Source organism: Schistocerca piceifrons, chromosome 1 (genome assembly GCF_021461385.2).
Source record: "Schistocerca piceifrons isolate TAMUIC-IGC-003096 chromosome 1, iqSchPice1.1, whole genome shotgun sequence".
Taxonomy (NCBI): domain Eukaryota; kingdom Metazoa; phylum Arthropoda; class Insecta; order Orthoptera; family Acrididae; genus Schistocerca; species Schistocerca piceifrons.
Genome location: NC_060138.1, coordinates 999,882,927 through 999,909,820, shown reverse-complemented (window position 1 = coordinate 999,909,820; position 26,894 = coordinate 999,882,927). Strand labels below are relative to the sequence as shown.

Here is a 26,894-nt window from a genome sequence, read left to right as displayed (position 1 = left end):
AAACCTATTACACGCGAGAGCCGCTTTCCGGAAGTCCCGACGACGCATGGTCTAATAATAATACAGTAAATTCGGGTAGTGGCATCGCAACCTTCTTGGCCATCGTCACGGCAGAGAACTATCGCTATGTTTTACAAGAACTACTGAGAGCATACCATCTTATGGGATTGTACTTAAAGTACATTTCTTGAATGATTATGTGTACTTCTTCCCGGATAATCTTGGCGCCGCTGGTGACGAACATGGAGAACGATTTCAACAGGACATTTCTCAATTGGGTAAGCTTTATCAAGGCAGATGGAGTACTGCAATGTTGTCCAGGTAATGTTGCTCCTTAAGAAGCGACATTCCCGAGGTAAAGAATCGCAGGAAATCGGAAAGGAAATATTCTTATACATGGTTTTTTATTTTTTTTTCGCTCCTGTGTTACCCATTTCTTTGATTCCTTTGTGTAGTTACATATTTTTGCTGTTTGAAGTCTTGCTTCGGGAAACTGTAATTTTTCCAGACACATCTGATACATAGTCTGCTTGCTCTAAACATGTACAAAAACCATTATTACATGACAACTGAGGCCACTACAGAAAGTCTGAAATTAGACCTATATTTAGTGGCGAATTATTTTTCGGAAAAAGTGTAACTGAAAAAAAAGCTTTATTAAAATTCCAGTCTTGGACCAGAATGTTTATTTGTAACGACGTTATTAATTTCGGTTGGTAATGGCCTTGTTCAGAACTGATTACAAACGTGTTGCATTACACATATCACATCTTTATGTGTGATACGTGTAATGCAACACATTTTTACTCAGGCCTGAAGGTGGTCATTGCCGACCGAAGTTAATAAATTTACTACAAATAAACAAGAGTGGAATTGCAATAGAGCAAATATTTTCTTGGATCGCTAGAAACATTTTTTGTAACTACGTCACAACTTGAAAAAAAAATTGACCAATGTTATTAATATAGTACGGGACCAGCATCTGGTAGGTGAACTGTGTGGAAATGTCTTCTGCAGTGGAGCGAGCAGCATAGCCACAGAGAACCGGCGACGCCACAAGTCTCGGCCACAAGTCGCCGCTACAACTCGCCGCTACAAGAAGTCGCCGGCTGCCACCAGCGTCGCGACGACCGCCGCCACTGCCAGGACGGCGCCGGGCGCGAGGCCCGCCCCCGCAGCTGGCGTCGCCTTCGTGGCGTTCAGTATCCGGATCTCAGGGCCGTCGTCTGCAAACCAGTGTACACAGTAGCATCCTAGTCCTCAGTCTTCGTTTTAGGTTACTACCCAATATTCTCCACAACGGGAAACTTCTTGCAACGTTTGCTGGATTTCAGAACTTTTGTATTTCCACAGATCTTCAAAAACTTGAACAACTAGTGCTCCCCTCCCAGGCCACGAAGTGAATCCCAGTATCTACCAAACTTACCCAATCTAACAGACTATTTTCTCCTCAACACACAAGATGCCTAGTCCCACTAGCTTTCACTTTAAAAACTTTCTATGGGCAACCTTTTTTCAAATTATTCAAGTCCTACTCTGTTCCTAGTAATTCATATAGTAGAATCCACAACCAAGACCATCATAACTATTACACTCATTATCTTTGGAAACTATGTATTTCCAATCTTTCTTCAATTATCAAAACAAAAGCAAAAAGAGGATAATGGAATGTAGTAGAATTAAGTCGGGTGATGCTCAAGGAATTAGATTAGGAAACGAGACACTTAAAGTAGTAAAGGAGTTTTGCTATTTGGGGAGCAAAATAACTGATGATGGCCGAAGTAGAGAAGATGTAAAATGTAGACTGGCAATGGCAAGGAAAGCGTTTCTGAAGAAGAGAAATTTGTTAACATCTAGTATATATTTAAGTGTGAGGTAGTCGTTTCTGAAAGTATTTGTATGGAGTGTAGCCATGTATGGAAGTGAAACATGGACGATAAATAGTTTGGACAAGAAGAGAATAGAAGCTTTCGAAATGTGGTGCTACAGAAGAATGCTGAAGATTAGATGGGTAGATCACATAACTAGTGAGGAGGTACTGAATAGAATTGGGGAGAAGAGGAGTTTGTGGCACAACTTGACTACAAGTAGGGCTCGGTTGGTAGGACATGTTCTGAGGCATCAAGGGATCACCAGTTTAGTATTGGAAGGCAGCGTGGAGGGTAAAAATCGTAGAGGGAGACCAAGAGATGAATACACTAAGCAGATTCAGAAGGATGTAGGTTGCAGTAAGTACTGGGAGATGAAGAAGCTTGCACAGGATAGAGTAGCATGGAGAGCTGCATCAAACCAGTCTCAGGACTGAAGACCACCACCACCACCACAACAACAACAAGAACTTCAATTATCGCCGACTGAGCAACCAAAATAGCATGACCACTGTCTACAGCGAGTATTAATGCCACCTGGTGGCGTGGTGGGCACGTGATGGGGTGAGAGAAGACTAGAAGTGGAGGAGAGACGATTGGAGAATTTTTCTAACGACGACACGGGCCGCAAATGGGAAAATACGACGACACGGGCCGCAAATGGCAAAATACGTCGACATAAGCGACATTGACAAAGGGGAGATTGTTACGGCTGGTGCCTGGGAAGGTGTATCTCGGGAACGGTGAAGCTGGTCGACTGTCTGCATTCTACTGTAATGAGCACCCACAGAGCGTATTAGAAGGACGGTGAAACCACGGGTGGGCGACTAGGTGTTAAACATCTGGAGGTTACAGGTTCGTCCACTCTGTAAAACAGGATAGGTAGCGATTTGTGGTAGATCTGACGACAGAGTACTATGGAGATGTAGAAACAAGTGTTTCTGGGCACACAGTTCAGCGCACATTGTTGAACGCGGGGCTCTGAAGCAGACGATATCCTCCGCGTTCGCATTTTGAGCGAATGGGTTCGTCAGTTGCGTTTGCAGTGGCCACATTATCATCGAGATGGGCCGTAAATCAAAGGAATCTGATTTCCTGGTAGGATGAATGACGTTTGGACTAAGTCGATGGTCATGTCTGGACATGCCACCATCCACGCGAACAGCTGCGCGAAACAAGCACAGCGCGAAGGACGCCGGCTGGTAGGGGCTGTATTATGCTATGGGAGGTATTCACCTGGACTTCCACGGGACCTGTGGTAGTATTCGATGGCACAATGACAGTGGTGGACTTAGAGAACATTACTGTGGACCGCCTGCATCCCTTCACAGTTGGTGTCTTACCCACAACGATGGAATTTTCCAGCAGGATAACGGTCCATGTCACAAGGCCAGACACGTGTAGCAGTGAACTCTCATTGAAGTCTTGGCCACCAAATTCGTCTAATCCTAACTCCATGGAACATATCTGGGATGCTATCGGACACAAGATCCGCATCCATGAATCACCATCCCGTAATTTACGAGAGTTGTTTAAATGATTTGATACCGCCTACAGCCCTCATTTTTTCCTTATTCGTTGTATTATTGCACAGTTTTTGTTTTACATCATATTAACGCCTGAATGACGTCCACTTCATTGTGCTTCTGAGTGCAGATGTTGTTGTCACAAAACCAGTATCACTGGCACCGTTAGTACGTGTTGATATCAGAGTTTAAAAGTTACAATGTTTCCTCGTGCCATCGCACTAGACTTACACATTATGACACTACATTAGTTAATAGTTACTGTTAGGCTTATGACGGCTACGACACCGACACTCACTAGTGCAATCGCAGCGGAGACCATTCAAATTTGACATTTGCAGAGATTTGTGTAGCACACTGTGCCATCACTGAATTATTTACGGATATTTGAAATAAGGTCTAAGATTGAACTTTTCCAATAGGGCAGCGAATAAAGAAAAATCAAAGCTGAAGGCAATATCGAATGACTTAAGCAATTCATCGCAGCTGTGGACCCGATTTCAAAGAAGATTACGGAAATTTCTTGACTTGTGGGTAGGCATCCGGTGCCACATACATCCTGAAACCTACCAGAGACTTGTTCAATCCATGTCACGCACAATCGCTGACCTGCTGCTTGCCGATGGTGGACTGTTACGCCATTAAGCAGGCAGAAGTAATGCTTCGGGTCTTCACTGTGTGGTGCAGGGCCTTTTCATTAAAAAGACACCGTCTGTGTAACAATGATGATCTCGTCCTGATACGTGAAACGCCATCTGGGAGACGTTCATTGTCAGGGACGGAGGACCATAGCCTTCACAGCCATGTACACAGTAGCAACCTAGCATCCTACCTTTTTTCATGTTACTGCTCAGTATTCTGCACAATGGGAAACGATCTTCCAACTTCACCTGGACTTGAGTACTCCCGTAATTCTACAAATATTGAAATCCTTCGTTGCGCTTACCACATGTCCCGAAACATTTGTTTTCGTCCCATCTAGGTCACGAAATATTTTCCGATATACAAGCAACTTACAAAATGTAACAGACTGAGCTCTTCCCTTCAGACACCTACCCTCCTCCCACTTTCCCTTACGATTCTTTTATTTAGGAAACTTTTTCTAAGCTAATCAGCTTCTATCCTATTCCCAACAATTTATCTCCTAAAATCTTTAACGCAGGTCGCCATAGCTTCTTCGTCCCTCCTCTTCCAAACCTACATATTCCTACTCCTTTTACCATTCTAATCACCACATACTGGTGCAAGGTATTATCATAAAGACGTCATAGTTAACGTGTATTCACAAACTCAGTATTGTATTTAAAATAATGTATCTTAACACATTCTTTAAATGTTTATCACAATTGCATATATTTTATGTAAAGTTTTTGCTGGACATTGGTTATAACTTAAACCACTGAGATCCCAACCAACACCCATGTGTGGCAAACGGGATTAATGACAATAACGAGAGTAAGCTTACTGAAACAAAAGCTGGTGCATTCTCTTTGCATGTAGAGAAAATTATCTACAACTTGTAATATTAATGCAAACTCTTATATTTTTTTATGATCATATAATCGATTCAGAAGTTATGATAAGTATTAGCAAGTGATATTAAATGATGAAATTTGACTAGTGTAAATAATACTATATAATAATAATCAGTATAAAAAATATAGAAGGCGAATGTATCGATAGGCCATAGCTGGGATGCAATACAACAGTCTGTTGGAGCGTTCGGTTCGATAGATACTTGGCTGCGTAGTTACACGAAGCAGCCAATGCATGTCCAAAAAATCACCGATTTAAAACACATTCAGTTAACAAGCGATGTGTATCAAGTGAAGATAAGGACACGTAGGGCGGCTTCCTGATTTCTGTGAATGGAGCCTTTTTTTTAAGGCAATGAATGCGGAGATGAGTAGGGTATAAGAAAATTTACTCACATTCAAGGGCAGAGAGGAGCAGAAGTTCTGGGGTAAGAAGTATTAGACATACGTTAAACATAAGATGGATAAAATACCAATACGTTTCACTTTTATATAAAAATTACTAATTCCTACTGTGTCCAATGCTGTTGGAAGTTGACTGTATGTTGGACATCTCCCACATTCACATATCTGGTAAACAACTGATTTAGTTGATATGTTTCGGCTATCTGTACAATACATCTAAAATTGTAAGGTGTCGTAAGGTAGCGCTTATTTTACATCACATCATACATGAAATCCAAAAACCATCGATTTCATTCCAACTGTCAGCGTACCTTTGTAGCTCCGAGTTTCGTCCACACTGCTGTTATAAATGTTTAAACCTTGAGAAACATGAAATCTTCATTTCCTTCGCTTGTCTGCCAAGATCCATTTGGAGCTTTTAGAGATATAATATGTCTACTGGATAATCTCAACTACTGGGACAAAGGCCTGAATAGATCCTAAACTGATGTGAGCGTGTAGGCTTCCGGAGCCAGAGTCAGTTAACGTAAAATTTTTCTGGGTATTGAGCCATGTCATGTAAACAATAGTCGTTAGCAATAAAAGAATGCAAAACAAGTGGGACATATATAAGCAGTGCGCTTACCGCATGTGAAACGATCATTAATCGAATAAGGAAACATCTTAAACGGATTGGTGTCCAGTCTGTCTTCTGCAGGTCATGTTCACCAACGACAGGACAGATGCCCTGCACACTGCAGGCCTGTACAGAGTGGACTGTGAGAGTGGAGAAGTCTGCATTGGTGAAACCAGCAGCTCAGTGGTAACGCACATCTAGGAGCACAAGCGCCACGTTCAACTTGGGCAGGCCAGAAATGGACGGTGACCAAAGAGAATCCCACGAGAAAATAAAAAAAATGTTAATCGAAACTTGTGCATTTGCCAAGAATCCAGGGATGGCGAAGCGCAAGATCACAGAGTCCACCGGAATACTGAAACATCCTAATAATGTGAATATAAAACGTGAGTGTTGCACGATCATGGCTGCCAGGCATCTGAGGCCGCAGGCCCACACAACAATTTGAGACACGAGCATTGCCATCGAGAAACTGGGACTGAACGACCACGTGAAGAACACCTCATTCGCCCGTGATTGCCAATCATCGCTGATAATACATGGAGCGATAGGAAACAGCAGTCCCTCTCTTTTTGCGAAAAGAAACTAATGTTTAAAAAGTTTTTCACTCCTTTCACCGTAGGAGACCTATAATGTCACCCGTTCTTGAAATTGTGACGTAATGTCATGTTCAGTAGAGGGCTCATAACGATATATGAAAAAGGTATATCCTAATTAATACGAAAACTGTCACGGGTGAAAATAGGGATAACGGAAGCAGAAAAGTTCCAATGAAGATGTGCCCACAAATGAGCGGTCATGAGCTACCCCTAATTCAATATGACACATTTTACTAGTTTGTACAAATGTATTTAAAATGTAGATTGACATGACTAGGGATAACGATATGCACGTATCACGTTCACAAGGCATAAAAGGGCGGTACATTGGCGGAGCTGTTATTTGTAGTCAATTAATTCATGTGGAAATGTTTCCGACATGAATATTGGCGCATGACGCGAATTAACGGACTCTGAACACGGAATCGTAGCTGGGGCTTGACGCATGGGACATTCTATTTCTGAAATCTTTAGGGAATTTAGTATTCCGAGATACAAGCGTCAAGAAGTACTGGGAATACTAGGTTTCAGGCATTACTTCTCACCAGGGATAACGCAGCGGCCGACAGCCTTAACTTAATGACCAATAGCAGCGGCGTAGTATTGTCAGTGCTAACAGACAAGCAACACTGCGTGAAATAACCTCAGAAATCAATGTGGGACGTACGACGAACGTATCCGTGAGTACATTGCGACGAACTTCGGCGTTAATGGGCTATGGCAGGAGGCGAACGACGCGAGCACCTTTGCTAGCAACACGAAATCGCCTGCACCCCTATCTCTTGGGCTCGTGACCGTATTGGTTGGGCCTTAGACAACTGGAAAACCGGGACCTGGTCAGATGAGTCCCGATTTCTGTTGGTGAGAGCTGATGATGGGGGGAGGAGGGGGGAAGGGGGGGTTCGAGTGTTGCGCAGACCCAAGTTGTCAACAACGCAATGGTAGTGGCTCCATAATGGTATAGACTGTGTTTACATGCAATGGACTGGGTGCTCTGGATGTTCAGCTACTTGGAAACCATTTGCAGCCATTCATGGACGTTATGTTCCCTAGCAACGATCGGATTTTTATGGATGGCAGTGCACTGGGCAGTGCAGTGGGCCACAATTGTTCTCGATTTGTTTGAAGAACATTCTGGACAGTTCGATCGAACCGTTTGGCCATCCAGATCACACAACATGATTCCTATCGAACATTTAGGGGACGTAAGAGAGAGGTCGATCCGTGCATAAAATCCTGCACTGCTAACACTTTCGCAATTATGTACGGTAGGGGCAGTATGGTTCAATATTTCTTCAGGAGACTTCGCATGACTTATTGAATCCAATGCCTCGTCGAGTTGGTGATCTACGCCGGGAAAAAGGAGGTCGGACGCGAAATTAAAAGTTATCCCATGACTTTTGTCACATCGCTGTAAACTCTCCAAGTAAGTCCTTGTCCAACAGAATTTCAGCTTTGTACAATGTTTGGGAAATGTGGTAGACGCATCATAGGGCTGCATCACATTTTGCTCCTAACGTAAGGCGACATCTATCTAATAGACCAGTAAGGTCTCAGAGAGATAGGTCGATCAGGGCTTGTACATTGGCATCCAAGATCAGCTGACTTAAATCCTCATTTATCCCTGTGGGGTCATTTCAAGAATGAAGTCTACAACACTCTCGTTCATATGGTCGGAGGACTGGAGCAGCTAATTCTATAGTCTTGTCAAGATTTAAGAAATGACTCGACGATTATTTGAAAGAATTTTTATCTCAATGAAGACAAGAGAGCATTACTGAATCGAAATGCGAGAACAACACGAGGAACACTTCCTGTGATACCACGAGCCTGCAGTAAATTGTAACAAGCAACGTTCTGTAGCGGTGTTGGTAGTGCCGAGCGCACTTGATCTCTTTGTTGCTATCGATTCTGCTCGCGCTAGCTTTCCCTCTGGTGGTTGGGCGAGGCGACGACGCTTGGCCGGGAGTGTACGCACGTGGGGGGCGCCGCGGAAGGGATACATTCCGGTGCTAGGCTTCCTGTGGAGGGAGGGGGAGGCTAATTGTTGGCTCGCAGTAATAGTAGTTTAATGTCCGTTTTGATGGGGGAAATGTAAGTGCTGTGCGTAGGTCCAGCATTGCTCGAAGGCGGCGGCCTCGACTATGAAGAGTGCTCTGTCACACTGGCTGGGAACTTCTGACCGTTGAAGGAGGCGAGCTTGCTTCGGAATTATAATAAACTTCGTTAAGACCGAGAAGGTTATGTCCTTGAATCAGTACGGATTTAGAAAGTATCGCTCTGCTCGCCCTTTTGTCATTTGATGTACTGAGAACTGTGGATGAAGGACAACAAGCAAATTCTATATTTCTAGATTTCTTAAAAGCATTAGACACGGTGCCCCACAGCAGGCTGTTAACGAAGGCACGGTCATATGGAATAGGTTCCAAGATAAGTGAGTGGCTCGAAGACTTCTTAAGTAAGAGAACCCAGTACAATGTCCTCGATGGCGAGTGTTCGGCAGATACAAAGGGATCGTCCGGAGAGCCTCAGGGAAGTGTGGTTTGACCGTTCCTACTTTCTGTGTACATAAATGAACTGACGGACATGGTGGGCGGCGATCTGCGATTCTTTGCTGACGGTGCTGTGGTGTACGGTAAGGTGTCGAAGTTGAGTGAATATGAAGGGATTCAAGATGACTTAGACAAATTCTGTTGTTGGCATGATGAATGGCAGCTAGCTCTACATGTAGAAAAATATAAGTTGCTGCGAATTAGTAGTAAAAAAATCATAATGTTCGGTTCAAAATGGTTCAAGTGGCTCTAAGCACTATGGGACTTAACATCTGACGTCATCAGTCTCCTAGACTTAGAACTACTTAAATCTGACTAACCTAAGGACATCACACACATCCACGCCCAAAGCAGGATTCGAACCTGCGACCGTAGCAGCAGCGCGGTTCCGGACTGAAGCGCCTAGAACCGCTTGGCCACAGCAGCCGGCTTAATGTTCGGATACAGTACGAGTAGTGTACATCTTGACACAGTCACCTCGTTTAAATATCTGGGCGTAACGTTGCAAAGCGATATGAAATGGAGCGAATATGTGAGGACTGTGACAGAAAGGCTAATTGTCGTGTTCAGTTTATTGCGAGAATTTTAGGAGAAGATATGGGACGCTAGTGCGACATATTGTTGAGTACTGCTCGAGTGTTTGGCATCCGCACCAGGTCGGATTAAATGAAGACATCGAAGTAGTTCAGAGACGGGCTGCTAGATTTGTTACCATGAGGCTCCAACAACACGATAAATATCACGGGGTTGATTCGGGAACTCAAATGGGAATCCCTGAAGAGAAAGCGACGTTCTTCTCGAGGGACACTATGGAGAAAGTTTAGAGAACCGGCATTTGAAGCTGCCTACAGAACTATTCTACTGTCGCCAACGTACATTTGCATATGGACCACGAAGATACGAGAAACTAAGGCTCATACGGAGGCTTAATGGATACTTGTTCTGTTTGTGAGTGGAGCAGGAAGGGAATTGACTGGTAGTGTTGCAGGGTACCTCCCGCCACGCATCGTATGGTGGCTTGTGGTGCATGTGTGTTGTGTATGTGTGTTGCCTGCACATATTGTGCACTGTGGTGAGGTACGTGATTACTGGCTTTAAATTCATGTATCCTGGTTCATTATGCGCCTTCTTCGTAGTTGTGACATCGTTTCCGTCTGATACTGTGTGCCAAAGTCACTTGTTTGTTTTTGATATCTAAGAGCGGACTCGAGGTTTGTGGCAAACGTGTGAACGTAAATGTGGAAAATTGAGTTTGTGGTAAGCATGTGAACGTAAATATGTAAAACTGTTATTTATTGAGCAACGTGGCTGTCTTATGGTGTGTGTAAAGGATGGCTTTCTGTTACGTACCTTGGTAGATTATCTGCCCTGTTCTCTGCCGCAAATTGGCAGTGTTTAAAGGTGTTTATTATTTGTTTGAACTGTGTTCTAGGTGGCTAATGTCAAGCTTACCCATAGTTTGCTTGCCTCACATGTTATCCAAAGTATGATTTATGAAAGCAGCGTTAATTCAGTTTATTTTCCTGGTGCTTTAAGTGCTTGTTAGTCTTACTTTACACACAGGCTTTGCAACTTATACTGTTTGATTATTTTTATATGTAGCAGGACACGTGATCCATTATTTAAAGCTTTACTATCACGGACTTCACTGTATGCACTAGTGCTGTGACCGACGTCAATCAGAACTGGTAATACTTTCATTAATAGTGGTATATTTTTGTAAGATAGCTGGCCAGTTGCGTGCCTTAGATCCATATTACTTGCCGTTTATTATTTTTATGAGCTAGTTCTCTGCCTATTAATTACTTGTCAATTGTTTATTTGATAGTGCTGTGTGGACCCTGCATAGTCTGTCGGTAGATTTGAGCGGCTACTGCCTTTCTTTGGTGTCCTGATGCTAAGTGTTGGTTTTGCCTAAAGACGTCCTGTAATAAGAACTTATTGTTTAATTATTTGTGGAATTATTGTGTTTTCATCAAATTTCAGGACAAATCCGAAGGCACCTCCGCAAACTGTAAAGCTTGCATCAGCACCCATCGACTGTTAACGTTGAGTTAATGGCCCGCAGGCGGTTCTTTTAAACCTCTATTAAAATTCTTAGTAAACCTTAAAATTTTGTTTTGGTTACAATTTTAGTTTTAATATTCATGTTCTTAAGCTGTAATTGTTCTTGCTACTTTCACTGCAACAGGTACCTCACTTGAATTTTTCAGTTATCGAAATAGAAAATATGTTTCAGTAAAGAAAAACCTGCAATACAAGCTTCGGGTACTGTTTGGTTGGCCATTGTGCTGCAAATCTCACAACAGTTGGTTACTAATGGATTTCTTACATTTCACGCGAATTCCAAGCAAACCTTAAAACGCCTTCACCGATTGTAAACTTATTTCTCGTGGCCACGTGCAGCTAATTTAGTTAACCTGTACGTGTTTACTACTGAAGCTCAGTGTTTTTAAGGTTTATAGTCCCTTTAAAATTTGGTGTTGCCTTCATCGCAGTTAGTAAGTTCAATGAGCCATACGGTCATTTGATGAAACTGCCAAGTGTTAATCAATGGTTTCAGCTTTTAGGTCTTTAATCTGCAATTATTCTTTGTATTTGCAATCTCATTATAATGCGCTTTTGTCATTGGGCCTTAAGCCGTTGGTGCAGTTGTTAACAATAACTTTTGGATTTACCTACCTGATAATAACAGTTTTTTTGGCTTTCCTACGAAACTGCCATTAATTGGGCCTTAAGCCAATGTTGCAGTTGCTAAATTTATCATTTGGTTTCCTTTACCTCCCACGAACAAAGCCACAAGGCGATTAACTGTTTAGCATCAGTTTGATTTGTTCTTCTATGTTTGTCACTATAACATTTCAAAATAAATTTTTGTTGTGTGAGGCACTTGTTATTTACCAATGAAACTTTTATTTAATTGTAGTCGGTTTAATTTCTTGTTAACTACTTGTGATGGGGATTCCCTTGTTGGTGTACCGTTTACTGTGTGATTTTAATTGTTTTAAATAAACTATTGTTTGAATGTACTTTACTTGGAGGCCCCAGTACCCTTCCATTCCGCAAACAGCTCCCTGCCTCTTCAAATGTATTCCTTGTTACAGTAGGCAACGGCTGAAATATGAGACCAGTTCATCGACTTACCGAAAAGTTTTATTTCAGATACACTGCTCTGCAAAACTTAGGGACGAGATAAATTAACGTAATTTGTTAATGAATGGAAGTGCGGAGCATGTCGACAGAGGTCTCCCAGTCGTGCACAGAAAGTTGAACGTCACAAGGCATGAGGTCAGCGTGACCATAGCGTCAAATGGGGCTGGCCCCACAGCACGTGTCAGTTGAAGGAACGGGAAAAAACAGTTTGTGTCAATCAGCAAGCAGTTACTGTGCACTGTGGTGGCGTTCTGTATCACAACATGGCTCGTGGACACCTTTTGGATGACTTCACACCAGGAACAATCATCGGCAAACGGGAAGATGGACGGAGTGTGACGAATGTTGCCCAGGAGTTTGGTATTGGCCACAGCACTGTTTCACTTGCATGGGGAGCGTTCCGAACCACAGGCACTGCTGCAGGGCACGTTATCTCGCCCTGCACGGCGATTGCATGGGGATGGTCTCTCTGCCCGACTAGTGCTCTATGGAACATCAGCAAATCTGCAGCACCCTTTGCAATAGTGCTAAGAGGACAGGGACTGGACTAAGGAGAATGTGGGTCGCGTGCTCTTCTCGGATGAGAACAGGTTCAGTTTGAGTGGTGAACCCAGACGTACAGTCATATTTCGAGAGGTGGGAACGTGTAACGCACGCAGAAACATTGTCGAACATGATCATTTTGATGGTCCAAATGTTACGGTGTGGCGGAAGGGGGCATAATGTTGGATTTCAATACTGACCTCGAAATCTTTGAACATGAACATTCACCGATCAGTGTTATTGTGACTCTGTACTCCTTCCTCATGTGCGTTTTTTCAGGGGTGCATTCGGCCCTGACTTCATTTTTACGGACGACAAGTGCGTCCGCATCGTACAGCACAGGTGTAGGAGCTCTTGGAACTAGCTGATATTCGGCGAAGAGACTGGCTTGCCCGTGTCCCCGACTGAAGTCCCACCAAACACGTGTACGATGAGTTGAGGAGACGTGTATATTTGTACATAATAGGTCAGTACTTCAAAGTCAGTAGCGGCTAGGAGCCACCCATTCTCGAACAGTTCGTTTGTGAACGCCTATTTGCTGGAACGTTTCTGCTTCTACTAACGTATGTTTTCTACTGTGTCGGTTTTCGCTGTAGATTGTGATACACCTTTTGAATGTGGACCCTGGGTAACACACAACACCAGCAGACCCACAGGAACGCAGCTGTAACCGTAGCTGAAACCTATTCTTTTGGAGGGGGAGGGGCCGTAGGATAACGTGGTTCATCAGTGTTCTGACCGGTTTGATGCTGCCCACCATGACATTCTATCTGGTGACAACTTTTCATCCCAGATTAGCAGCCGGCCGCTGTGGCCGAGCGATTCTAGGCGCTTGAGTCGGAAACCGCGCTGCTGCTACGGTTGCAAGTTCGAATCCTGCCTTGGGCATCGATGTGTTTGATGCCCTTAGGTTAGTTAGGTTTAAATAGTTCTAAGTTGTAGGGGACTGATGACCTTACAGCCGTTTGAACCAGATTGGCACTTGCTGCCAACGTCTTCAGTTATTTGTTCGATATTACCCTCTACAGCTGCGTCTAGGATTCTCCAAAAGTCATAAGACATGTCCTATTATCGTATTCCTTCTTCGTTTGTTTTCCAAATGTTCCTTTCCTCGCCCATCCTTTGGAGGACATCCTTATTTCCTGTCTTATCAGTACATCTAATTTTCAAGGTCATTCTATAACACCACAAAATCAAATGGCTCTGAGCATTATTGGACTTAACATCTGAGGTCGTCAGTCCCCTAGAACTTAGAATTAGTTAAACCTAACTAACCTAATCACAGCTTGACTAGAAGAAGGGATCGGTTGGTAGGACACGTTTTGAGGCATCAAGGGATCACAAATTTAGCATTGGAGGGCAGCGTGGAGGGTAAAAATCGTAGAGGGAGACCAAGAGATGAATACACTAACCAGATTCAGAAGGATGTAGGTTGCAGTAGGTACTGGGAGATGAAGAAGCTTGCACAGGATAGAGTAGCATGGAGAGCTGTATCAAACCAGTCTCAGGACTGAAGACGACAACAACAACAACTAACCTAATGACATCACACACATCCATGCCCGAGGCAGGATTCGAACCTGCGACCGTAGCGGTCGCGCGGTTCCTGACTAACGCGCCTAGAACCGCTCGGCCACACCGGCCCGCTATAACACCACATCTCGTACCCTTCTGTTCTCTTCTTTTCCTGTTTTTCCACAGTGAACGATTAACTTCCGTAAAATGATGTGCTTGAAACGTACATTCTCAGAAATTTCTTTCTCAAATTAAGGCTTAAGGCTGACACAAATAGACTTCTTTCGGCCAGGAATGTTCTCTTCGTCTGTGATAGTTTGCTTTTTGTGTTCTCCTTGCTTCATCTGTCATGTATGATTTTCCTTCAAAGGTGTTTCCTTTGTGAACTTTATTCTCCCCAATTTTGATGTTAAGTTTATCGCTGTTCTCATTTTCGGCAGTTCGGGCAGCTTTCGCTTTCCTTTGGTCTACTCTCAACCTATGGTGTATTCTCATTACGTTGTTCATTCCATTCAATAGGCCCTGTAATTCCTCTTCACTTTCACTGAGGATAGCAGTTTGATTAGTGAATCTTATAATTTATATCCTTTCAGCCTGAACTGTTCTCTTATTTTTTCATTACTGCTTCGATAATTGAACAATAGCAGCGAAAGACTGCATCTCTGACTTTCTTTAATCCTAGTTCACCGCATTTTCTGGGTCAACAAAAATCTATATATGTACCTCGACTTTGCTGAAGTCTTGCTTCCATTAGCAAGCGCAACGTAGTACCTTACTCTCTGGTATCTCTACCTCTCCTAAAGGCGACCTGATGCACAGATACACTGAAGCACCAAAGAAACCGGTATAGGCATGCATATTCAAATGCAGAGATATGTAAATAGGCAGAATACGGCGCTGCGGTCGGCATCGCCTATATAAGACAAGTGTCTGGCGCAGTTGTTAGATCGGTTACTGCTGCTACAGTGGCATGTTATCAAGATTTAAGTGAGTTTGAACGTGGTGTCAGAGTCTGCGCACGAGCGATGGGACACAGCATCTCCGAGGTAGCGATGAAATGGGGGTTTTCCCGTACGACCATTTCACGACTGCACTGTGAATATCAGGAATCCTGCAAGAACGGGACCAACGACGACTGAAGAAATTCGTTCAACGTGACGGAAGTGCAACCCTTCCGCAAATTTCTGCAGATTTCAATGCAGGAATATCAACAAATGTCAACATGCGAATCATTCAATGAAACATCATCGATATAGGCTTTCGGAGCTAAAGGCCCACTCGTATACCGTTGATGACTGCCCGACACAAAGTATTATGCCATTATGCCTCGTCTGGCCCCGTCAGTACTGACATTAGACTGTTGATGACTGGAAACATGTTGCCTGGTCGGACGAGTCTCGTTTCAAATTGTATAGAGCGGACGGAGGTGTACGGGTATGGAGACAACCTCATGAATTCATGGACCTTGCATGTCAGCAGGGGACTTTTAAGCCGATACAAGATCTGTAATGGTGTGGGGCGTGTGCAGGTGGAGTGATATTGGACCCCTGATACGTGTAAATACGACTCTGACAGGTGAAACGTACGTAAGCATTCTGTCTGATCACCTGCATCCATTCATGTCCATTGTGCATTCCGATGGACTTGGGCAAATACAGCAAGACAATGCGATAGCTCATACGTTCAGAACTGCTACAGAGTGGTTCCAGGGACACTCTTCTGAGTTTAAATACTTCCACTGGTCTCCAAACTCCGCAGACATGAACGTTATTGGGCATATCTGGGATGCCTTGCAACGTGCTGTTCATAAGAGACCTCCACTTCTCGTACTCTTACGGGTTTATGGACAGCCCTTCAGGATTCATGGTGTCAGTTTCTTGCAGCGCTACTTCGGACATTAGTCGAGTCCATGTCACGTCGTGTTGCGGCACTTCTGTGTGCTCGCGGGGGCCCTACACGATATAGGCAGGTGTACCAGTTTCTCTGGCTTTTCAGTGTAATCATTCCTTAATTTTCTTTTCCGTTCTTCTGTATACTATTCCTGTCCGCAACTTAGATGTATGAGCAGTTATGCTGATTGTGCGATAGTGCACTTACTTATCTCCCGTCGCTATCTTCGGGACTTTGTGGATATTCTTCCGAAAGTCTCATGGATTCCGCTCACCAACTTAAATAAGTTTTTGATTGTCACTTCCCCCAATGATTTTAGAAAAGCAGACGGAATGTTATCTACCCCTTTTGCCTTATTCGATCACATGTCTTCCAAAGCTCTGTTAAACTCTAAAACATGAATGGCATGACTCGATTCTACATCTAGAAAAATTTTACGTTAAGATCGGACACTTTCTCTACTAGGACTTCCTACACTCCTACCAGGACGAAATCGTAGTGTGTTTAGCGCTTCCTAGCATATTCACAACAGAGTTGGTATGAAGGCTAGTCTCAGCCTCGAGAAGTTTTCCCGCATTCTCCGACGGACAGCCTGCATGTCGGCCGTGACCATGCGGCGCAGCTGCCGGTCTATGGCGACCAGAGACAGTCCCGCGCTCCTTCTCGCCTGCGACAGCTCCGCCACCACAGGGAGGGCCCACGGTGCGTGACCAGGGTGCACCTGCGCGCAGGCAGAACCCGGCACGCAGCCGCCGCCGTACACACCTGTCGGCTCGGTGGTCGTATCCATCTCTGGGAAGCACTCTGGTATTTCCGTCTCGTTAGACGGGCTTCCCTCGCAGCTGCCAGACGTCAGCTCCTTGAATTCTGAAACAAGGAAAACGACTAGCTCACCAAACAAAAAACTACTCATCATGTTGAATGGACACACAGGCCTGAGGACTGAAGCTAAATATTTGGCCAAATTATAGGTAGGGTCGCCCAAGTTGCTGACAATGGGACGCAAAGGAATAGCACTCTTATGAATCTTGGGTAAACGATACAATCATACAAAAGAAAGGACCATGGGACTTTTGGACACAGTGTGTATCGGAAACCTATTCATACTGACCGCTGTCTTCATGTGACCAGCTGTCATCCACCACACCAACGTATTGGAGTTTTGCGGACTCTGGTGAAAAGAGCTTATGCCATTTCTGACAAGGAACATTTGAAAGAAGAACTTGATCATTTGAAGATAGTTTTTCATCAGAATGGATATACGGAACAACAAACGTGCCGTGCTCTTCAGTTTGGTCCGTCACGCGAGCCAATAGAGAGTACTTTTGAAGCTGTTGCTTATTTACCCTTTGCGGGAAATATATAATCAAAAATTTCAAGAATTTTAAGAAAATATGAAACGAAAAGTGGTTTTACGCCGGTGGCCAAGAATAGAGCAGGCACTCATACTTGACAGAAGACACGGTTTTCTATGCATCTTTATGTGCACACTGTGCACCAGTGACTGAAAAGAGCGACATGACGCGATTGATGGGCATACTAGAAACACTGCTCAACACATACGTATAAAGCCTCATTGGGTTTTCACTGTGTTTTCCATTTCCCGACCAATTGGACTTTTATAAACGAATTGCCCTGTATAATCAGAATGTCAGTGAAAAAATAGTTAAGGATTGAAAATAAAAAAGTGGGTATCAAAATGAGCTAGAAGTGCATATATGAGAACCAATTAAATTTTTTGAAATTGGAAGTAAACCAATACGATCAGACATCACACATTAGAGCCTACTCATCTCAAACAAAAAAATATCATAAAATATAAAAACAAGAAAATATTCAACAGGTAATGATACGCTATGTGATCAAAAGTATCCGGACACCCCTAAAAACATACGTTTTTCATATTGGTGCATTGTGCTGCCAGGTGCTCCATATTAGCGACCTCAGTAATCATTAGACATTGTGAGAGAGCAGAATGGGGCGCTCTGCAGAACTCACACACTTCGAACGTGGTCAGGTGATTGTGTGGCACTTGTGTCATACGTTTGTACGCGAGATTTCCCCATTCCTAAACATCCCTAGGTCCACTGTTTCCGATGTGACAGTGAAGTGGAAACGTGAAGGGACACGTACAGCATAAAAGCGTAAATGCCGATCTTGTCTGCTAACTGACAGAGACCGTCGACAGTTGAACAGGGTCGTAATGTGTAATTGGCAGACATCTATCCACACCATCACATAGGAATTCCAAACTGCATCAGGATCCACTGCAAGTACTATGACAGTTAGGCGGGAAGTGACAAAAATTGGATTTCATAGTCGAGCGGCTGCTCATAAGCCACACATCACGCTGGTTAATGCCAAACGATGCCTCGCTTGGTGTTAGGAGCGTTAACATTGGACGATTGAACAGTAGAAAACGTTGTTTGGAGTGGCGAATCACGGTACACAATGTGGCGATCCGATGGCAGGGTGTGGGTGTGGCGAATGCCTGGTGAACGTCGTCTGCGAGTGTGGTTAGTGCCATCAGTAAAATTCGGAGGCGGTGGTGTTATTGTGTGGTCGTGTTTTTCATGGAGGGGGTTTGCACCCCTTTTTGTTTTGCGTGGCACTACCGCAGCACAGGCCTACATTGATGTTTTAAGCACATTCTTGCTTCCCACTGTTGAAGAGCAATTCGGGGTTGGCGACTCCATCTTCCAACACGATCGAACACCTGTTCATAATGCACGGCCTGTGGCGGAGTGGTTACACGACACTAACATCCCTGTCATGGACTCGTCTGGACAGAGTCCTGACCTTTGGGATGATTTGGAACGCCCACTTCGTGCCAGGCCTCACCGACCGACATCGATACCTCTCTTCAGTGCAGCATTCCGTGAAGAATGGACTACCATTCCACAAGAAACCTTTCAGCACCTGACTGAACATATGCCTGCGAGAGTGGAAGCTGTGATCACGGCTAAGTGTGGGCCAACACCCTATTGAATTCCAGCATTACCGATGGAGGGCGCTACGAACTTGTAAGTCATTTTCAGCGAGGTGTCCGGATAGTTTTGTTCACATAGTGTATATGTAAAACATAGCGAAAACCTGAGAGACAATCGAAAATGTGTATCTGAGCTAGGGGAGGAATAATTAACAGCAATAATATATTGTCAGAAGTAACAAGTGGCACAGTGTCACCTGACAGGGAATTTTTCTGAGGTGTTTGTGTATTTCTTCCTTTTTCTTAATTAATATTATCATTTTATCAGAAATGGACTGGCATACAAAACAACTGAAGCACTCAGATGACATGGTCAGATATCAAGGTAACTTCGTACAGGTGGGCACCAGCGTGTGGTAATGACCCCATGTTGGACTGCATGGCAAAGTGATGACTGGAATACTCGTCGTCAAGGTTCCACTCGATCACGTCTTGTAAGTAGGCTGTTTAGGTTTTTGTAGGCTGTTTAGGTTTTTTTTATTGGTAACGCCACCTCTGTATGAAAATCACTGGCTGTGCTGTGTGCAGTCTGTGGCTGCTTTGCATTGTAATACTCGCCATTGTAGTGTTAGGCAGCTGGCTGTGAACAGCGCGTAGCGTTGGGCAGTTGGAGGTGAGCCGCCAGCAGTGGTGGATGTGGGGAGAGAGATGGCGGAGTTTTGAAATTTGTCATGAACTGCTATATTTATATATGATGATATCAAGGTAAATACATTGTTTGTTCTCTATTAATATCTTTCATTTGCTAACTATCCCTATCAGTAGTTAGTGCCTTCCATAGTTTGAATCTTTTATTTAGCTGGCAGTAGTGGCGCTCGCTGTATTGCAGTAGCTTGAGCAGCGAAGATTTTTGTAAGGTAAGTGATTTGTGAAAGGTATAGTTTAATGTTAGTCAGGGCCATTCTTTTGTAGGGAATTTTGAAAGTCAGATTGCGTTGCGCTAACAAAATATTGTGTGTCAGTTTAAGCACAGTCATGTATAATTGTTCAAAAGGGGACGTTTCATATGTCGACCCTTAGCCGAGGATACCTCACTGGAATCTTCTGATTTTTTCTTGTAGTTTGTGTAATTAGTGTAGATTTTGTTTATTGCTAGCGCGTAATTATAGAGAGAATTTCCTTTGTAGTTGTAGTTTTTCATTGTTGTACAGTAAAACAGTTGTGGCATGCATGTAGATTTGCAGCAAGTTTTTCGCAGCTGCGCTTGCAATTAACTAAATATTATTTTCAGTGCTATGTTAATGTGTTCTCTTATTTTTGCTCTTCAAATTGTGCTTTTCTGTGTTGTCGTGTGAAATATTGTGACAATAATGGCGTGTGAAAAACGTAATACTAGGCTCCAAAGTAAACTGAGAAATGACAGTGAAGACGAAAGCAGTGTGATAGCGCCGCAGAGTAATGAATTAACAGACATTCAAAGTAGTAATTTGGTAACTGTGCATAGGGAAATGGAGCAGGCGGCAAACAATGGCGTGGACAGTGAAACAATTAGTGAAGAGGGACGCATTATCGATCGATCGGTCGGCAACAGCTTGCCTCAGGAATCGGGAATGACAGGACACAATTTTGCAAATACTGTAGACTCAGGTTTTGGGTTCTCACCGTTTTCTCAAATGAGTCAAGACACATTTTCTGCTTGTCAAAATGTGAATGTTGCCGGTGCAACTTCACTGCCGAAAAGCACTGAGGAACATGTTTCAGACACCAGTGCATTGTTATTACAATTAATGCAACAAATGGGACAAAAGCTTGAAAAGTTAGACACAATGGAACAACACCAGAGACAAACACAGCAACAGTTAGACACAGTGGAACAAAATCTCAAAAAGTTAGACAGTGGAACAAAATCTCAAAAAGTTAGACACTACACTTGAACAAACACGTGAAGATTTAACCACTGAGCTACATAACATCGAATCGAAATGTCAAAAGGTCTGTAATGACGTAAAAACACAAATTTGTGAGCATTTCCAACCTATTTTTTCGCGTCATGAAAATGTATTACAGAATCACGAAGCAGCCATAAAAGAACTGCAGACTATTGTTCATGAAAATCATGAGACCTTGCAAGCTAAAATTGACTCAGTTGCATCTACCGATTCGGTTACGCAACTTGCAAGAACTCAGGAAAACTTAAAGGACACAGTAGATACCCTGAAAATTGGTTCAGAAAGACACATGGAGGAAATAAGTACACTATCGGAGAAAGTAGCCGAACTTTCGGATCAGGTCACTAACTTATCTACAAAGGTAGATGATGATCTGAATGACACAAGACCCGTAGCCTTCACTGACACAGAAGAGTATGAACAAATAAGAAAATTCAAACAAAATCAAAATCAAATCAATACACAGTACAAAAGAGAAATCCGGGAAGTACAAGATCAGTTGATGCAGGTAATACAAGAATTACGTATTTCAGAGGACACTCGCGCTCCAATACGGGAAGAAGGACATAGAAATACGGAACAAACACAAAATAATAACACAGGACACTTCGGAAATTATGAAAGAAATTGGCAAGGCGCATTGGATTTTGAGATGGAACCGCCGAAACGAAGTAATAATGACCGACATGCGACTCGCCGACATGACGATTTTGACTATAAGCTGTTCATTACTACACGTAAATTCAAAACATTTAAGAATTCTGGCAACGACATTCATCCACAAGCATGGCTCCATCAATTCTCTCATTGTTTTCCTCCCAACTGGTCGTTAGAACACAGATTAGAATTTATGTGTGGCTACTTAGAGAATGAACCAGCTGTAAGAATGCGATCGGTCATTCACGATTGCCATAGTGAAGGAGAATTTTACAATGCCTTCCTCTCAGCATATTGGTCTCAAGCCACACAAGACCGAGTAAAACATGACATCATAATGATGAAACATTTCGAACAATCTGAATTTTCCAGTCTTGTGAAATATTTTGAAGACATGTTGCATAAGAATCAGTATCTTTCAAACCCATACAGCCCCTCAGAACTCATCCGCATTTGCTTACTCAAATTGCCTGAACATTTACGACATATTATTTTAGCAGGACGTTGCAAAGAAGACATTGAGGCTTTTCAGGGACTGTTACAAGAACTGGAAATTGACACAGACAGTCGCGGGATGCGAAAACAGGAAAACAATCACTACAGGTCACACCCGTCACAATTCCGTGATGACAGAAACAATAACTGGACATGACAGGTCTATTCTTACAACGCAAATCGTGACCAAAATAGACACCACCCGTACGACAACCGTTGGCAGAGTAGTAATAATTACAGGGAAAGATCACCTCTCCGCGGTAGTGACTATCACAGAGACAATCAGAGAAACAGACAATATGGGAACCAAAATAATTATTATTACGGGAGACAGAATAACTTTAAACGCAACGGTCCAGCGCGCAGTTACGATTCAGGGAGAAATTCTCCACCACTTAACCGACAAGAAAGAAACTACAGGACCTACCGACATGACGACAGACGATGTGATCGTAACGACAGACCTGAATTGCATCAGAACTGGCGGGATTCAAACAGAGCAGGGCCTTCTCGTCACGGTGAATTTGTAGAAGTTAGGTCTCCAAACCCCAATAACGATGCGCGCCAACAAAGAGACCATAGGCAATGACTCACACCGCTGGCTGCCACAAAACGTACTTATGAAACTGACGACGCAGCTGCCGTAGCTAGTAATTACGTAAAAATGGAAGACATTAGGGACATCTTACTCCAAGAACACGACGTAAAACATAACAACATTGCATATCCTGTGATTCACATTACAGTAAATGACGTAAAATTTACGGCAGTACTTGACTCTGGCAGTCCCATTTCAGTAATCAGTGAAACAGCCTTTAGCAAATGCAACAAATCGAACGATTGCCCCACACTTCCGTTACGTAAGATTAAATTACAAGGTGCAATCTTTGGAAAAAGTGTAGATGTACGCCAACAAACCAACTTAGAATTCTTTTGTCAAAGCCACAGCTTCTCTATGAACTTTCTTATTGTTCCATTATTGTCGACGGAAATTATACTGGGAGTAGACTTTTTGAATGAATACAAAGCAATCTTAAACTTTCACGATGCTGAAATAACTTTAGAAAAAGAAGGTAAGTCAGTAGCTTTGAAATTTGAAGATTGGCTCTCAAACCATGACGAAGAAATTAATCGGCTTTACCTCCTGTTAGACAACAGTTCGGAATTTTAGACGGAACTTGACGCTAACAATCATTCTGCAAGTACTGACAGGGATGATATCGACGGCGCATTTGACACTAATAAGTTACTTCAGAATAAAATTCAAACAATTGAGAATTGTAATGACACTGATAGGCAGGACCTTTTTGAGATTTTACAAGCATATTCCACAGTTTTTACTCACAAAACAGGAACAATCAAGGGATTTCAATACCAATTTCGTGTTCGTGAGCATACTAAATTTTGTATTAGACCATACGTAATTCCAGCACATTATAGGGACCGTGTTAGAACAGAAATACAATCTATGCTTGACGAGGGCATTATTGAGCCTGCAGTAAGCTCATACAACAATCCGTTACATGTTGTTGAGAAGAAAAATGGATCGATCAGGCTTGTCTTAGATTCGAGACAAATCAATACTATCATTATTCCTGAAACAGACAGGCCGCAGACGATGGAAGAACTTCTTCAAAATTTTAATGGTGTAAAAGTGTTGTCTTCCATTGATCTCAGATCCAGCTTTTATCAGATCGAACTTCATCCAGAATGTAGAAAATACACAGCTTTCCTTTGTTTCGGCGTTTGTTATCAGTTTCGGAAACTTCCTTTTGGTTTGAACATTTCTTCAGCAGCATTCATTCGCGGGCTAAATTCCATATTACTTGAATTCTTAAAACGTCACATCACCTTATATGTAGACGATATTCTGATAGCAGAAGCCTCATGGGAACAACACAATCGCATCCTCAACAGCGTGTTACATATTTTTGCAGAATCTGGAATTACAGTTAACTTGGAAAAGTCTGAATTCGGTAGGACAAAGTGAAGTTTTTGGGACATATTATTTCTTCTGAAGGCATTCAGCCGAATCCTGAAAAGTTAGAAGCAATCAGAGCCATTCCAGTTCCATCTACAAAAAGACAAGTCCGCAGTTTTCTAGGTCTCGTAACTTTTTACCGTCGTTTTCTGAATATGCAAATTCTTGTTACACCAAAACTTTGTTCTCTCACTGGAAAAAATACTATTTGGAACTGGGACGAACAAGCACAGTTGGAATTCAATTCTTTGAAAGAATCGCTACTTAACGCGCCAATACTAGCTCATCCAGATCTGTCACAAGATTTCTGCCTTAGCACGGATTCTTCTAAAGTCGGTCTTGGTGCCCATTTATTTCAAGAAGCCATAGAAAATGACACTACCGTTCAGAAAACCATTGCTTTTGCTAGCCGAGTGCTAACAAAATCTGAAAAAAATTATTCCGTTACTGAATTAGAAGCTTTGGCTATCGTTTGGGCATTTAACAAATTCCGTTTCTTTCTTTCTGGTAAGCACGTAAAAGTATACAGTGATCATCGTGCATTACAATTTCTTATGTCTTCAAAATTAAATCATGACAGGTTAAAACGTTGGGCATTGTTTCTGCAAGAATTCCGCTTCACAATAGTCTACATTCCCGGCAAGGAGAACATTGTTGCGGACGCACTGTCACGCGCACCAGCTGGGCTTGAGAAAAGTAACACAGAAGGCAACCTCGAGAAAAATTTCAGTATTCTTTACATTCAGAAAGTCGCCTTTGAAAACTTCATCACCACATCTTTAAAGGACATTGCTCATGAACAAGATAAAGATCCGATTTGGAAAGACATCAAGAGCAAATGGCATGAAAAGACACACACACACAGATTCGGCATTATTACCTGGTTAGAAACAACATACTCTTCAAACGCTGCACTGTTGATGACAAGCTATGGGTACTTTGCGTTCCAGACGATTTTGTTAATAAGCTCATTTGGTACATTCATTTCAGCTACGCACATTTTGGTCCACGAAAATGTTATCATATTCTTCGAACGACTTGTTATTTTAACAATATGGAAAAGAGAATTCGAAGAGTCTTGTCTATTTGTAAACTTTGTCAAAAGGCGAAACCATCTACTGTCTCACATCGTGCTCCGTTATTTCCTATTATTCCTTCTAAATTAAAAGAATTTGCTGCTGTTGATCTCTTGGGACCGCTTGTCAGAACATCTAATGGATTTTCGTACGTTTTAGTCGCTGTTGAACTTACTTCAAAATTTGTTTCTTTCATTCTGTTACGTAAAGCCACTGGACGATCTGTATCCAACGCCTTTGTTAAAAATTTCTTACGTGAAGTTGGACACGTTAGCAAAGTCATTTCAGATAACGGACCTCAATTCAGATCTGCTGTTTGGTCACGCATGCTTCGGAATCATAAAATCAAACCAGTTTTTATTTCATTGTACTCACCACATTGTAACCCGTCTGAACGGATTATGAAAGAAATCAATAAGCTTTGCAGACTTAATTGTCACAGAAAGCATCAGCATTGGGACAGATATTTACACTTGTTTCAAAATGTGCTGAATGAAATGCCTCATGATTCCACTGCTTTACCACCTACTCTTGTACTAAAGAATGAAGAACCACCGAACAGAATCAGAGAGCTTGTACCTTTCCCAAATACATGTAAACTTCGACACAAAGACATAATTGATATGGCTCTTAAAAATATAAAATCTGCAGCAGACAAAAGGAGAAAACTACACGGTAAAGCAAATGCAAAGAAACTGTATATTGGTCAGAAAGTTCTCATTAAAGCTCATTCATTGTCACATAAGAAGAAACACTTGAGTCACAAATTCTTTCTCGTTTACAATGGACCTTACAGAATCCGACGTATACCACATGATAATTGCGTTGAAGTTGAAACTCTGCGTACTAGGAAGAGTAAAGGTTTACACCACATTTCACATGTAAAACCGTTTATTGAAAGATAATCTGCTTTTTAACTATGTCTTTGCCATATAACTTTTCACTTTACATTACTAGTATGCTTTGTCAGACTTAGAATCTGTTAATATGCAACAATGTTTGAAGTTAAATATCCAGTCAAGAACCTAGAGAACTTATTTAAACAGAAATTAAGAATGCATTGTTATAGTGAACTGACGACACATCGTTATTGTGTGTGTACATTCTTGTTTGTTAGTGGCACGATTATGTAACGACCATAAGGCTCACATACTTAAAACATATACTGGTACTGCTAATGAGATTTTAATGCAACATTTTGGTTTACTTGAAAATATATTCTGGATTTAAAGTACTTTCTGTGAGATACCAGATGACACAGTGGTTAGTTTATGTGACAACTACACGATTTTATCACGACGCTACTAATGAGTGACAATATACAATGTTGCTTTTGCGGTGTTTCTGTTTTATATCTGCACAGTTTTTCTGTTTTATTCTGGAAAGTAAAACATGTTTTAGTAGTAACTTTTGTAGTATAGCTACAATGAGACAGGGTTTTCTGTAGCACAACAATACGTTACAGCACAGTACGTTCTTTACCACAACAATAAGCGTAATAACTAAGATATCTATACGCAAAGCATTTCACTTTCGTTTATCATGAGGTAAGCACATTGTCTTCTGCAGAACTTAGCTTTCGGAGGACGATAACTACGACACTTC

At 42.4% G+C, this 26,894-nt stretch overlaps 1 protein-coding gene across 1 annotated transcript in view; it reads right to left on the bottom strand.

Annotated features, from left to right (window-relative positions):
* Positions 1-385: 385 nt before the first annotated feature.
* The window catches only part of LOC124795326, a 62,617-nt gene continuing 36,108 nt past the window's right edge, over positions 386-26,894 (bottom strand). The window contains exons 3-4 of the mRNA XM_047259305.1: positions 16,968-17,069; positions 386-1,226 (exon numbers count right to left, since the gene is read on the bottom strand). Of these exons, the coding sequence (XP_047115261.1) occupies positions 1,093-1,226; positions 16,968-17,069 (236 nt within the window). The 3' untranslated portion in view covers positions 386-1,092. The remainder of the gene's footprint in view (positions 1,227-16,967; positions 17,070-26,894) is intronic.